This window comes from Mesoplodon mirus (assembly GCF_964341445.2).
Source record: "Mesoplodon mirus genome assembly, chromosome: 5".
In the NCBI taxonomy this organism is placed as follows: domain Eukaryota; kingdom Metazoa; phylum Chordata; class Mammalia; order Artiodactyla; family Ziphiidae; genus Mesoplodon; species Mesoplodon mirus.
The window spans coordinates 121,540,925-121,555,844 of NC_138980.1; the positions used below are offsets into that span (position 1 = coordinate 121,540,925).

At 39.5% G+C, this 14,920-nt stretch overlaps 1 protein-coding gene across 2 annotated transcripts in view; it reads left to right on the forward strand.

Annotated features, from left to right (window-relative positions):
* The first annotated feature begins 37 nt into the window (after positions 1–37).
* Positions 38–14,920, forward strand: part of DMGDH (dimethylglycine dehydrogenase) — a 61,766-nt gene continuing 46,883 nt past the window's right edge. For both annotated transcript variants that reach the window (XM_082621733.1, XM_082621732.1), the window contains exons 1-5: positions 38–181; positions 1,080–1,254; positions 9,177–9,275; positions 11,040–11,204; positions 13,924–14,128. In XM_082621733.1, coding sequence (XP_082477859.1) covers positions 99–181; positions 1,080–1,254; positions 9,177–9,275; positions 11,040–11,204; positions 13,924–14,128 — 727 coding nt within the window. In that variant the 5' untranslated portion in view covers positions 38–98. The remainder of the gene's footprint in view (positions 182–1,079; positions 1,255–9,176; positions 9,276–11,039; positions 11,205–13,923; positions 14,129–14,920) is intronic.

The following is a 14,920-nucleotide window of genomic DNA, read 5'->3' on the forward strand; positions in this document are numbered from 1 at the left end:
TCACCGCCTCCCGCCGGCCCCGCCGGCCCCGCCGCCCCTGCTGCCTGCTGGCTTGGGAGTAGGTGCCCGCGCCCTCGCCTTATGGCCTCGACCTCGCCATGTTCCGCCCGGGCGCGCTGCGGCTGCGGGGCTTCCCGCTGAGGGGCTCCCCCGTCCTACGCTCCGTCTGCGGCCGCGAAGGGTGAGTGGGCCCGGGTCTGCGCGGCGGCCCGCGGCTGGGCAGCTGCGGGGTGCGAGCGCAAGGCTGAGGCGGTCTCCGGGTTAGGGGTGCTTCCGACCCCGAGAAGTGGGCATTCGGCTTTCTTCTCGAATTATGTGTGTTCTTTTCCATGCACAACCGTTCAAAGTGAGAATATCAAAGGGTTCCTGGTGCAAAGACTCTCCTACCCCCATTCGCTTCCCCAGTCAACTGTTAGCAGTGTCTTCTGTATGGGGAGGCAAACGCAGGTGTATATATGGTCTTCTTTGACTTACTTATACCTTGCTTTTTACAATGAGTCTTGGAGAAGCTCATGATCTAGCTAGGAAGAAAGACATGCAAATCAATATATCAAGCCACTGAGCAATATTTATAATTGGAGAAGCAGGTACACGGTGAGAGGACGTTGAGCGAGGAAGAGCATTGTACTCCATCTGGCTCTCTTCAGCCTGGAAAACACTGGAGGGAGGAGGTGATCCAAGATTTATAGATAATGGACTTCATAATGATTATGGGTTTTTTTTTAATGGAATAAAATGTTTATCAGTGAGTTTTTAAAGTAGACTGATAAAAATTATTCTCTAGATTTCTTTGAGAAAAAGAAGTCATCTATTCAATTCTTTAGCTCTATTAAGTATCTACAATGGGTCAGAATTAGGGGAATGGCGTTCAAATGCCTCCTCCTCCCTCCCCCAACCAGGTTGCCTAAGTCAGGTTGAGGCTCCCAAATGATTGTCAGCACATGTAACTCTCCCAGGCACTAGATGTTAAGTACTATAAGAATAAGTAAGGAGAATCACACTAGTCAGAAAAAAACCCCAAAAAACTATAACTATCATAGCCTAGTAAAGCTACTATTAAAAAAAAAACTGTCTTCCAGAGAAGAAAACCCACCCTTACCTGCAGAAACAAGATGGAAAGACAGGGCAGAAACAGTGATAATTGGAGGTGGCTGCGTTGGTGTGAGTCTGGCTTATCATTTGGCCAAAGCAGGCATGAAAGATGTGGTCCTCCTGGAGAAATCGGAGCTCACTGCTGGATCTACCTGGCACGCAGTAAGAAAACTATCTCAACAGCGTCATATGCACTGAATTGTCACTTGTGCAATTGATTTTTTTTCCTATTCACAGCTCCCCACTGAGAGCTCTTTAGAGCAAGTTCCCTTTCCATAGCGCTGGAAGGTGCAATTGCAGTTTAGTTGGTATACTTTAAGTGGGTGATCAACATTTATGATGTTGATAATCATAAGAAGATAATCTTGAACATATGACTCTGGATTCAAATCCTGACTCTGTCACTTTCTACTTATGTGACTTCTGGCAACTTACTTAAGTTTCTAGTTCCTGATGTGTAAAATGGGAATATTAATAGTACCTACCTAATAGCGTTGTGATGAAGATTGAATTAATATGTGTAAAGTAATTATGGTAAGTGGTTAGTAAATGTTAGCTTTTGTACTGAAGGATAGTGGCTGGGTGATCCTGAATACAGGCCTGTGAGACCTTTACCTACGTCCCCTCACCTGGCTTTAGTGATCCTTTTATGTTTATTGATTTATGATTTTAAGTTAGTGCTGTGAGACAACAGCTTGGCTTCATGAGGACTTAACTATGAGGCCTGAGAACATGCAACACAGCTTTCATGTTGTGTTAAATGAAACACACGACCAAGTCAATCTCGCCTATTTAATGGTATGTATAATTGTTCCAGTGCTGTATAATAATTGGGCTTACATCGAAAGCTGCTCAGGTAAATGAGGTGATTGACACTGCTTTCATACTGCCAAATCAATTATTTGTGAAATCAGCTAAGATGGGAGGGGAAGATTTTATGACTGCAGGTGCCGTTTTTGTTTGGAGGAAGAGTTGGGATGAACAACAAGGTCCTACAGTATAGCACAGGGAACTATATTCAGTATCCTGTAATAAACCATAATGGAAAAGAATATGAAAAAGAATATATATATATGTATAACAGAATCATTTTGCTGTATACCGGAAACTAACGTAACATTGTAACTCAACTATACTTCAATTTAAAAACAAGTTGGGCATTGTTAGCTTCTGCTCATCATCCCTTTCCATCATTAGCTTTCCCCTACTGAGACAAGAGGGAACCCTGCTTTTAGGGGCCTTTTGACACCCAGAACCTGCTCACGGTAAGGGATAGAGTTGGATCTCCTGCCTCCAGGTGAGTTTCGGGGAGATTGATGCCCAGACTTAAGCCCACTTCACCCCAGAGTCCCTGTGGTCACATAGTCAGACCACACCCACCAATTGGATGGAGACTTCTCGAAAAATGGCATCAAGCCCTGCTCCTCTTCCTTCTTTCTTCCCCTGCCAGCCCTCTCACTCCTCAGTCTGGGAGGGAGGCCCAGCTACCTGGTCCTCCCTGAGTGTCTTTGCTGAGTCTCCATAGGCACATTTGTCTCTTGTGTCAGCAGTTCTCCCTCAGCTTGCTTCCTGCTACCCGGAGAGAGGGGCCCAGGAAGCCACTGACCCTCTGGCTCTTCTCCCCTCCCTGAACTAGACTTTCTATGCAGATTTCCTTTTATCATGGAATAGGAAGCCTGCATTTCTCCCACAGCTCTCCTATGACTTCTTTTGAGTGGACATTCGGTCAGTCTTTCAACAAATATTTATGAAGAGCCTATATTGTGTCAGGCCAGCACTGTTCTAGGAGGTGAGGACACAGCAGTGCGCAAAACAAAGCCCCTGCCCTCAAGGAGCCACATTCTGGTGGGGCGGATGGAAAAAACACAAATGATGCTCTAGAGTAATCGGTGCCACAGAGTAGAGCGGGGTAAAGGGATGAAGAATGATGGGGGTGGAGGAGCCTGGAGGCTACTTCGAAAAGATGACACTTGAGCAGAGACTGGGCAGGAGTGAGGGAGCAAGGGGGCCATGAGGCTCTCCAGGTAAGAGCATGTAAGCAGAGGGAAATTTTGGCAAATGGGAATATCCTGAGAGGGAGGGCTTACACCCTTTTAACACTTCCGGATTGTTAAGGAGGGTGTACACTCTAATATTTTAATTACTTTTTTGTTCATTTATAGTGGATTGACTTGATGTAACCTGCAATTTAGTTACTAGAATAACTAGAATCCCTGAATATTACTTCTTAAACATCCCACGAATAATAATAATAACAATAAAGCAACATATCCTTAGCCTAAGATCTTTTAAGAAAAGTGGGCAAAGTTTTTGAGATGATGGCTTCTTCTTAAAAGTTAACTGTGCAAAATAATTTCCCCTTAAGCAGAGAGATACCAGAATGAGTGGAAAAGGCATTTTTCTGCTTTGTGAACAAAGTAGTAGGCTCTGGTTCACAAAATAAGATTCATGCAGGGTGAGCTCAAGATGGACTCAGGCATCAGAAGCCAGGTTATTTGGGCCCCTACAAATAAAGGAAAAGAAAACTGGATTGCCCTAGGAAGCTGAATAGAGTATTTCTTGCAAACAAGGGGGTCTCCCACCAGAGAGCATCCTGAAGAAATGCCACAGATTAGAATTTTTTTGAGATATAATTGACATAATAGTTTCAGGTGTAGAACATAATGATTTGATATTTGTATGTATTGCAAAATGATCACAATAAGTCTGGTTAACATCCATTACCACACATAGATACAAATTTTTTTTCTTGTGATGAGAACTTTTAAGATGTACTCTCTTAGCGACTTTCAAATATACAATACAGTATTGTTAACTATAGTCACAATGCTGTACGTTCCATCCCCAGGACTTCTTTATCTTATAACTGGAAGTTCGTGCCTTTCGACCCCCTCCACCCATTTCACCCCCTCACCACCCCTGCCTCTAGCAACCATCAATCTGTTCTCTCTATCTCTGAGTTCCATTGTTTTGTTTGTTTTTAGACTCCTCATGTAAATGAGATCATATGGTATTCGGTATTTATAGTTCTTTGTCTTGTTTTATTTAGCATAATGCTGTCAAGTTCCATCCATGTTGTTGCAAATGACAGAATTTCTTTTTTATGGCTGAGTAATATTCCATTATATATATGCCACATTTTCTTTATCCATTCATTTTTTAACACAGAGAAATTTTGGAGCAGATATGAGAATGTGGACGTTTTGGGGGGCCAGCTGAAGGGGCAGACTACAAAAATAAAGGCAGTCTCACTGAAGAATAACATGTGCTCAAGGCTACACATTTCTGGGACACGCAGGAATCAGATGCGCCGGGGAGGAGGGCACAGCTTGCAATGTGAATATTCAAAATGGAATCACAAATCCAATAGCCTTGAGGTTTTGCTGGATTTTAACGAGACTGTTCTGTCAGCCCCCAATACTACTGCTAATATAGAACATTTCTTGTAGGATGGAAGGAAAGGGGAGAGAATGGAGAAAGAAGCAGTTTTGGCATATGGGGTCCCCAGGAGAGGCTGCCCGTGGGAATGGTGTCAAAGTGGATGTTTTGGAGGGCTGAGGACTAAAGATGCAAGATTATCCATTTGGGGTGTAGGAAGACAATGTTAGACCTTTCTGTTTATTTTATTTTATTTATTATTATTATTTTTTTTTTTGCGGTACACAGGCCTCTCACTGTTGTGGCCTCTCCCGTTGCAGAGCACAGGCTCCGGACGCGCAGGCTCAGTGGCCATGGCTCACGGGCCCAGCCGCTCCGCAGCATGTGGGATCTTCCCGGACCTGGGCATGAACCCGTGTCCCCTTCATCAGCAGGCAGACTCTCAACCACTGCGCCACCAGAGAAGCCCTCTGTTTATTTTTATCTAAAAATATAAGAAAGACATTAAGCTTTACTAATCTTTATAAATAGCCCTCACCTTTGATGTGGGTGACATATTGTGTATGATACCAATGTTGCCTAAGGGAGAGGGTGGTGCTCCACAATGGGAGCGTCCCCATTATTTATTTTGTCTTCAGTCTGTCATGACATATTGCAGATCACATGCTATAGGATACCAATGTTATGATCGATTTTATAGAAACAAGGCTTTAAATAATATTATTTGTGATGAAAGGGAGAGGGAATGTGTTGTACTACACAGAGGTTTGTTGGTTATCCCATAACAATAATCAAAAGAGTTGTAAAAAAAGTTTTTCTTTTACAAAAAGACAGGTGTCCCCAATTTGGTGATCTTTGTGGTGATGGAAGTGGCTGCCAGTAATTCTATGTAGTAGATACATACAAAACAAAAGATGCAGTTTATTCCTTCAAAGTCAAGGTGATGCTCACAATAAGTGAAAAATAATTTTTGGAAAATAGTCCTGTTGGAAAGAAAGCATTTTGAGAAGGGGTGTTTGGAAATGTTGGTATCATTATTAGATTTTTCTGGCCAAAATGCTATGTATCACCTAGAAAAAACTCTCATACATGCAAGAGATAAATTTAAAGTTAAGTTTAAACCCATTTAACATTTTCCCAAATGAGGAGTCTCAGTGGGTTTGTACCCATTTTTTAAAATGTAAAATGCAGTACCTCCCAATTAACTTATAAAAGCTGATGGACAAGAGAACGTGAAACATTAATAGTCAAATTTCAGTAAAAACCTTTTGGTAGGTGGTGATGGGAATGGAAGAAGTGGCGTCAAGATACAGAGAGTACAGCCAAGAGGGGGCACTTCTCCCACTTACATCTTTGTATCATTGACAGATAGCTTCTTCAGCTATCACAGCCATTCAAACCATCACAAAAGAAAACACACCAAGAAATTAGACCTTCAAATCGCTGTTTTGCCAACGTTAATCCAACATATATATTTTAGTAATATAAAATATTACATAGCCCTTGCTAAAATATTAATAAGCTTAATATTCAAAAGCTTTTCTACACAATAAATTTTTAAAATTCAAAAACCTTTCTGCACAATCAATAAAGTAAGAATTATTTACAATATTTAATTCATTTCCAGTTGTTTTTGTGTGTTTTATGATCTCTGCTAATATAGTAATACATATTTATATGTCATGTGGGAATAAAGAAATACACATATTTTAGTGGGTATGCTCAAATATTTTTATTGGATGCAAGTGCATGGAAGCACTGGGATATGGGAAGGCTTGAGGTCAGTCACTGGGCTTTTTGAGGCTGTAGAGGCTCATGACAGAGCGGGAAGGATTATTAAAGAGAGAGAACATCACTAGCTTTAGCATCCATGGATGATTTTTCTAACTGCATCATTCTTTCATACTTATTGTTGGTCTGCTAGAAGGAAGAGCCTTCCACTCTCCCTACTTATTTATTTATTTATATCAACAAGGATTTATAAATTCTTATTTTATTCAAAGGGTTATAATTCTTAATGATTATTCTTTTTTTAAAATTGAAGTATAGTTGATTTACAATGTTGTGGTAATTTCTGCTGTACAGCAAAGTGATTCAGTTATACATATTTATATTCTTTTTAATATTCTTTTCCATTATGGTTTATCACAGGATATTGAATATAGTTCCCTGTGCTATACAATAGGACCTTGTTGTCTTAATGATTATTCTTGTCTGTGTTTCATCTTCCCTCTTTTATCTTCTCCACCAAATATAATCATTTTCTTTCTTCAAATCGAAAGTAAGTCCCTGCCTGTCCTCCATGAAGCCTTCTGTGATCCTTCCAGCATCTTCTCTTCTCTTAGTTCCCTTAGTTCTTGTGTTTTTCTCTCTATGCTCAGGCACTTAATCATATGCTCTTGATTTCATTGTTTCATGTATGAAAGTTTCATGACCCCAATCAGACTATAAAATCTTGAAGGATAAGAACAGTTTTTCTTCTTCTTCTTCAAACTTCCCACTTAAAATATCTTTGCTGGAGCCCAGAAAGGAAAAACATTGTACCCTTCTTCCACCCCATGCCACAGGACTGACACACAAGTTAACAATAAATACCATGCAGGACATTACATTCAAATAACTCACAATAAAAGCACAGATACGGTTGACCCCAAATTTTAAACACAGATCAAAAGACAAAAACTGGTTGATAAAAAATGTAAGGAATACAAAAATTATATTTATATATATATATATATATGTGTGTGTGTGTGTGTGTGTGTAATTTTAACCTGACAAAAAATTGAGCTCAGGATTTACTTCTGACTGTCCTGGCAGCAAGGAAGCTAGGGTTGTATGAATTGTTCAGTAGAAATAGTTATAGCATTTCAATAAGACAGACCAATTTTTCCTTGACCAGAAATTCCTAGAAGACTTTGTTCCCTAAAAAAAGGATATTGAGCTAAATGTTTTGAGTAAGAGCTTTACAAAACAAACTGATGTGACTCTTTCAGTAGAGAGATCATTAACTCATTCTATGAAAACAGCTTTCCAGGGTGGGGAAGAAGATTGATGTAGTGTAGATATATCATTTTCGGGTGGTCTGGCTTAACTTAGGTTAAACTTACAGGATCTTGAGGAGTGAATGGTGAACAGAACCCTAGGCCCAGGCTTGTGAATATCCATTTTCTCAACTGACACAAGATATATTGAAAACAAAATTGAGTTCTTTAGAAGACGCCTGAAGGCCAGAGATTCTCTATTATTGAACTAGAAAACTTCATATCACACTAGATACCAAGCATGTAAAGAAGGATGTGATATTTGGCTGAAAGTTAGGGAACCTGACTCACAGTTGCCTCATTATGGGGCTGTGCTATGAGAGGACCTATGACGTCGGGCCAACATTTTTCTTGGAAAAGTAGCCAAATGCTTGAACAAGTACTTGATAGACACAGAGGATTCTGGTCCATAAAGGATCACTGATGAACTTAAATGGCGGATTTTTTTTTTTAATTGAAGTACAGTTGATTTACAAAGTTGTGTTAGTTTCAGGCGTACAATAAAGTGATTCAGTTATACATATATATTCTTTTTCAGATTCTTTTCTATTATAGGTTATTACAAGACATTAAATATAGTTCCCTGTGCTACATAGTAGGTCTTCATTGTTTATCTATCAATATTTTATATATAGTAGTATGTATCTGTTAATCCCAAATTCCCAATTTATCCCTCCCCTGGCTCTTTCCCCTTTGGTAACCATTAGTTTGTTTTCTATGTCTTGTGAGTCTATGTCTGTTCTGTAAATAAGTTCATTTGTATCACTTTTTTTAGATTCTGCATATAAGTGATATCAGTAGAACCAAATGCCCAACATGAAGAACTTTATAAATACTCGCAAACAGACTTTATTTTAAACAGATTATATTCAGATGAGCTTTCCAGGATAAATTAGCTGCTGAATGGGGCCCCAGATACTTAACTGAGAGAACCTGCTTCATATCATTGCTTAGAATTCTTTGTCTGGATACTATATTGCATCCGCCAGAGTTGATAAAAAGGGGTTTGGCAGGTAATATTTAGATATTTTCCTGAGAGTGATTATTCAATATTTATTCAGGAAATGTTTGCAGGGTATAATCTATGTGCTCATTCATCAACTGGTTAAGCTATGACAAAGGTCTGTTCATCACTCAACAGGCTCTAATTCCTAGGAATGTTCTACTTCTTCAATTTTGGAAATTTCAAGAAAGAAAATAGGGCCACTCGATTCAAGGGAATGGTGGGGATTGGGACAAGGAAAACTTTTTGCTTGCTTGTTCATAGTCTTTCTCCTTAAGGGAACACATGCTTTGTTGGTTTGAGTCCACATTGTATGCCGTCCCCCCATATTTTTCCTAATAGCGTACATTCCTAACCTAAGTGATTCCATCTAAGTCATCCCATTTCTGAATCTGCAAACAATCCTTTCCCTAATAACTTTTACGGACTTACTATATATGTTTGTTGCTGGCTCTCATTTATGTGGTTCAAGTGGGTTCTTATAACTGTCACGAGCCTTATGCAATGTGCATTCAAACTCTTGCTGATGTGTTCTCATCCCAGAGGACTGGCTGGTGCTTGTCAATTTCTTGCCAGTAGTAAATTACTTCTTAACAGATAAACTGTCAACATTATGAGAATGTTAATTTTTTTCGGTATTTCCTTTCCTCCCCACTTTTAAGGCAGGTTTAACAACTTACTTTCATCCTGGAATAAACTTAAAGAAAATACATTATGATAGCATCAAACTTTATGAGAAACTGGAAGAAGAAACCGGACAGGTAAATGCATTTAGCTTGAAATTGTCTTTTTAGGTCAGTTTCTCAGAGATACATAAGATTACTGAAGGATTTTGATATCATCATGTATCGCTGTGTGTAGTGATAGCCATGGCATGTGAAATGTGGTAGAAGATTCTGATGAGAGTTTAAGATGAGAACCTCTAGAGCTTGCTTTTCAATCAATTTAATTTCTTGAAGTGTATTACCCATGTAATTACCTGCTCCTGATTTTTTAAATGAGAAAAAAATAAAAAGCAGCTTTCAAAAATATCTTTAGTCAGCTTCTATATCTAGAAACTAAGATATCACAGCCTTTCTGCACTGGATTGCAAAGGATCTGACATCTGTACTTGCCAGATTGTCACATGCCTTTGAAAAGTACTTCACTAAAAGCCCCTCACTTTTTAAAAAAAATGTTTGTTTGTTTGTTTGTTTATTTTTGGCTGTGTTGGGTCTTAGTTTCTGTGCGAGGGCTTTCCCTAGTTGAGGCAAGTGGGGGCCACCCTTCATCGCGGTGCGCGGGCCTCTCACTATCGCAGCCTCTCTTGTTGCGGAGCACAGGCTCCAGACATGCAGGCTCAGTAGTTGTGGCTCACGGGCCCAGTTGCTCGGCGGCATGTGGGATCTTCCCAGACCAGGGCTTAAACCCATGTCCCCTACATTGGCAGGCAGATTCTCAACCACTGCACCACCAGGGAAGCCCCCCCTCACTTTTATTTTTATCTCTTCTCATTTGTATTAGTACTTTCAAAATAAAGTGGCAGGCAAAGAGTATCCATAGACTAAGACTGAAGTCTGCTTAAAATTTTCATGCTATTTCCCTTGCCTAAAACCATCATATGGCTCCCCACAGTCTACAGGACAAAAGCCAAAGAAGAAGGGCCTTCATTAGCTAAGCCCTGCCTGCCTTTCCAATGTTTTCTCTTGCCACTCTTTGCTATGCTCAGATGCTTCAGCTATTCTTAATTGCATACAGTTCTAGAATGAGCTGGGCTGTCTGCCTGAGACAGCATTCTTTCTGGTCCCCCTTTCAGCATTCGCCTTCCACCCTTTCCTGGGGGGCGTCTCCTTTGAGAAGCCATGCTTGACTTTGTTCACCCAGCAGTCAGGCGGAGCTGAGGGCATATCTCTTGGTTCTAAGAACATGTGTACACATACCTCTTATAAAACAAATCCCTCTCAATTGTGATTGTTGCTTTACTGACTGGTCTTCCCTACAGATTCCGAGCAGCTTGAAGATAATTACTGCATCTTTGATCACTGTCATCTAGGGCCTTGCTGAGTACTTGGCCAACTAAAGGACTTCAATAAATGCCAGATGAATGTTTATTTCAATTCACACTTAATCTCCTCACTGCAACATTCTGATTCTTCATGTTCCCTCTTCAAATCCTTTGTCTTTCTTTTTTTCACATAATTTTCTTCCACTCTGTACATGAGCACTATCTCATGTTGTAATTATGCATTTAGCTGTCCATCTTCACCTATAGACTGTAAGCTCCATCCAGGCAGGATCTTCATCTCTCTTGTTCACGACAGCATCTCTGGGGCTTAGCATAGTGCCTGGCACAGAGGAGACACTTAGTAAATATTTGCAAAATGAACATCTTTCATATGATGTAAATATGGTATATAGCTATCACTTTCACTGCATAGTGAATCTCTTTTCTTACACACCTTCATTTTCATTGTGCTGGAGAAGAACCATGTTTGAGTGCCAAATAATGATTTATTTATGAGCTTTTACCGGCATTGTCATCACAGGTGGTGGGATTCCATCAGCCAGGTAGTATCAGAATTGCTACAACTCCTGTAAGGGTAGATGAATTTAAATATCAAATGACTCGGACTGGCTGGCATGCAACGGAACAGTATATTATTGAACCTGAAAAAATAAAAGAGATGTTTCCTTTACTCAACATGAATAAGGTATTTATCCTAAGGGCATTTTTTTTTTTTTTTTTACCACTTGTTGATTTTAATTAAGATCAGAAAATTTTATTTTAGAAATTTAATTAGAAAAAACTTTGTGCACACATTTTGAATGTCAGAATCAGATGATTAATGCTGGAATTCGGGTAAATTATAAGATGGGCTATTATGTTTGCTAAATACAGTAAAGGTAATGAAAAATCTTATTAACTTTCTACCTATTACAACTGAGGAAACATTTTCAATACCTTTCTATTACTGTGTCCCCCAGATCTGGAGGTTTCTATAATAAACCTTCTGTTTGAGAAATGCAGAGAAGACAATAACCAGGTGTGACAAATGTGTGTATAGAAAGACTGTGTTACTAACATTTTTTTTACAAAATCAAAGGTAGAAGTACGTGTTATATTGCTACACAGATATCACCTAACTCATAGCTGTACTACCCTGACAGGTATTGATCTAACCAAATTTAGCTGAGAAAATCCACTTGGGAATTTAGTGTCTTTTTGCTGGGTGATAATCCCATTTGAATAATAATAACAATGACTAATACTACACTACCTAACACTACAGCCCATACTTAATGTACTAGGTATCATGCAAAGCCATTTACATGTATAATCTCATTTACTCTTCACAATAATAATAGAAGGTACAGATTATTACTAAACAGGAAATTGCAGCTTAGATAGTGTACATAGTGGGCCCGAGCCCATCCAGCTAGAAAGAGCTAGAGGAGATTTGAACCCAGGCTCTCTGACTCCTTTGTACATATGCTACCTAAGGGTACAAGGTGGAACTGTTCAGGGAAGCAGAGGCTTGTGTTTCTCCCCAGTGTAGTATCTCTGACACCTAAGGGTTCATAGCGTTGCTCTGGGAGCTGGGTTGTTAGCCCCTGTGAGTCTTGACAGGTTGCTGGCACTCCTTTTCAGTAGTTTTGTGTGATGCCAATTTGGTGGCAGATTGATGTTGCATTGCATTCTCTGCGTTTAAATTCTGCCTCCACTGCCAGGAAGGATATTCTTATATCTGTTTATATGTCAATCTTGGGATGCTCTGCTGGAAGTTCTCACCATCACAGATTTTTCTCAAGGACATTGGGCAATGGAAATATGTGGGAAGAGTATTCTCTGGCTCTGGGCAGGGTGCCAAATCAAATAGATCTAGGGTCACTGCATAAGGACATATCCATTATGAAACACCAAAGTGACATTTAGAAGTCTACAGTAATACAAATTCCGTTAAAACCAAAAGTCTCTTGCACTAAACCTATAACAAGAGATTGGATTAGTAATCCAAAACTTCCCACAAAGAAAAGCTGGGGCCCAGATGGTTTCACTGGTGAATTCTACCAGACGTTTAAAGAAGAATTACTACAATTCTTCACAAACTCTTCCAAAAATAGAAGAGAATTGAACACTTCCCAACTTATTCTGTGAGGCCAGAATGTATTGCTGTGATACCAAAACTAGACAAAGACATCACAAGAAGAGAAAGACCTGTATCTCTTATGAATATTGATGCAAAAGTCCTCAACAAAATACTAGCAAACTGAATTCAGCAACATATAATAAGGATTTTTTTAGCATAACCAAGTGGAATTTATCCTGGCTATGCAGGGTTAGTTTAACATCTAAAAATCAATCAATGCAATGTTGCATGAATAGAATAAAGGACAAAAATACATCATCATCTCAATAGATACAGAAAAAAAATTGACAAAAGCCTCTTGACCATACTTGGTGCTTAATAGATTTTTGTTGAATGGATGAGAACTAACTGTACTATTTCAGTGCTCCTTCCTTGTTTCATCTGAGTTTTATTCTTCTTTGTTTCCCCCACAGTACCTCAAGCCATAGCACAAAGTAGGTATTTAAGAACTAGTTGTTGATGACTGAATCAAGTATACATTTTCCTGACACCAGATATATATTTAACATGTGAATCTATTAACAGTATTAAACAATTAAATATAAATAATTTATCAATTAGTATCAGATTTAACTGCAAATGTTAGAAACCAAAATAATAATGCTTAAACAGGATAGACATTTATTTCTCTTTCATTTTGGCAGTCCAGGGCTGAAGGGTGGCTCTTATCCATGAAGACTTCAGGGATCCAGTCGCCTTCTGGATCATTGCTTTGTCTTTCCTAGGATGTGACTCCTTTGTTCTTACTCCAAGATGGCAGCTAGAGAACCAGCCATCATGTCTGCATTCCAGACAGCAGAATGGAGGAAGGGACAAAGAAGGGACAAAGGGCATATGCCAGTTGTCTCCTTATTAAAATGGTTCATGTGACCATGACACTTTCATTTGACACTTTCATTTGCATTTCATTGACCAGAATTTAGTGATGGTTTTAGCTACCATCTGGAACTAGTAGCTGCCAACTATTGGAAACTCTTTGTTCTTAGTGGTTATGTGTCTAAATAAACATTTGGTTTCCATTGCTTTGTGGGGGAGGGGAGAATGAATGTTGGAAACAATTAATTGCAAGCCTCTGTCAAATAGCCTGTCTACTTAACTCTCAATGTGAGTCCTGCCTAGCTCTGAGCTTGGACATAGGAAAAAAAAAAGTGGAGACTGATCAATCTGATGCCATGATGCATTTTTCAAGTCCAGTTTTGCTAAACATTTGCTGGCAGGATACAGTTACACTGAGTGAGTATGTGTATTCATTTGAATATTGACTCTTTTGTGATCGATTTAGATTTTAGCTGGACTGTATAATCCTGGAGATGGTCACATTGATCCTTACTCTCTAACTATGGCCCTGGCTGCTGGGGCTAGGAAATATGGTGCCCTTTTAAAATATCCTGCACCGGTGACTTCTTTGAAACCCAAGTCAGATGGAACATGGGATGTTGAAACACCACAGGGATCTATGAAAGCAAATAGAATTGTGAATGCTGCAGGTAAGCGTCATTTAAAAAAAAAATACTGGGGCTTCCCTGGTGGCGCAGTGGTTGAGATTCCGCCTGCTGATGCAGCGGACACGGGTTCGTGCCCCGGTCCGGGAAGATCCCACATGCTGTGGAGTGGCTGGGCCCGTGAGCCATGGCTGCTGAGCCTGCGTGTCCGGAGCCTGTGCTCCACAACGGGAGAGACCACAACAGTGAGAGGCCCGCGTACAGCAAATACTGTTTTTTTTCAAGTGGCAAAGAAATAAGATGTTTAGTCATAACGTAATATTTTATACTATGAACATTGTTATGAAACACCATGGTACTCCCATGGCAAACATTTTGTCTGTTTCTAAGCTACAAAGCTCTCCCTCCATCATTTTGCTCTTGTTGTGTGAGATACAACTCTGTCCTTGGTTATCCATAGTGAGTTGGTTTTCTTCTCCATGCTCCATTTTATTCTGCTCCGGATAATGTTTTGCTAAATTATGCTTCTTTTTCCTCCCTGTGTTCACATTTTCTTTATAATAATAACCAAATTCTAATGTTCAAATTCACAAGCATCCTCTTTGCTCTCAGTTTGTTTTTTAGAGCAGAGTTGATTATTTGTGATCTTTCTCATCTATTTTGATTACTCTGTTCAAAAAACTTTTAACCCTTTTCCTTTCAGCACATTATTAAATATATTTCATAATCTTTTCTTTAGGTTGCTCTGTTACAATTTAGACTCAGAGTAATGAAGCCAAAAGGGATATTTGAGATAATCTAAGAACTCACTCATTTTCCATTTGTGGAGACCAAGGT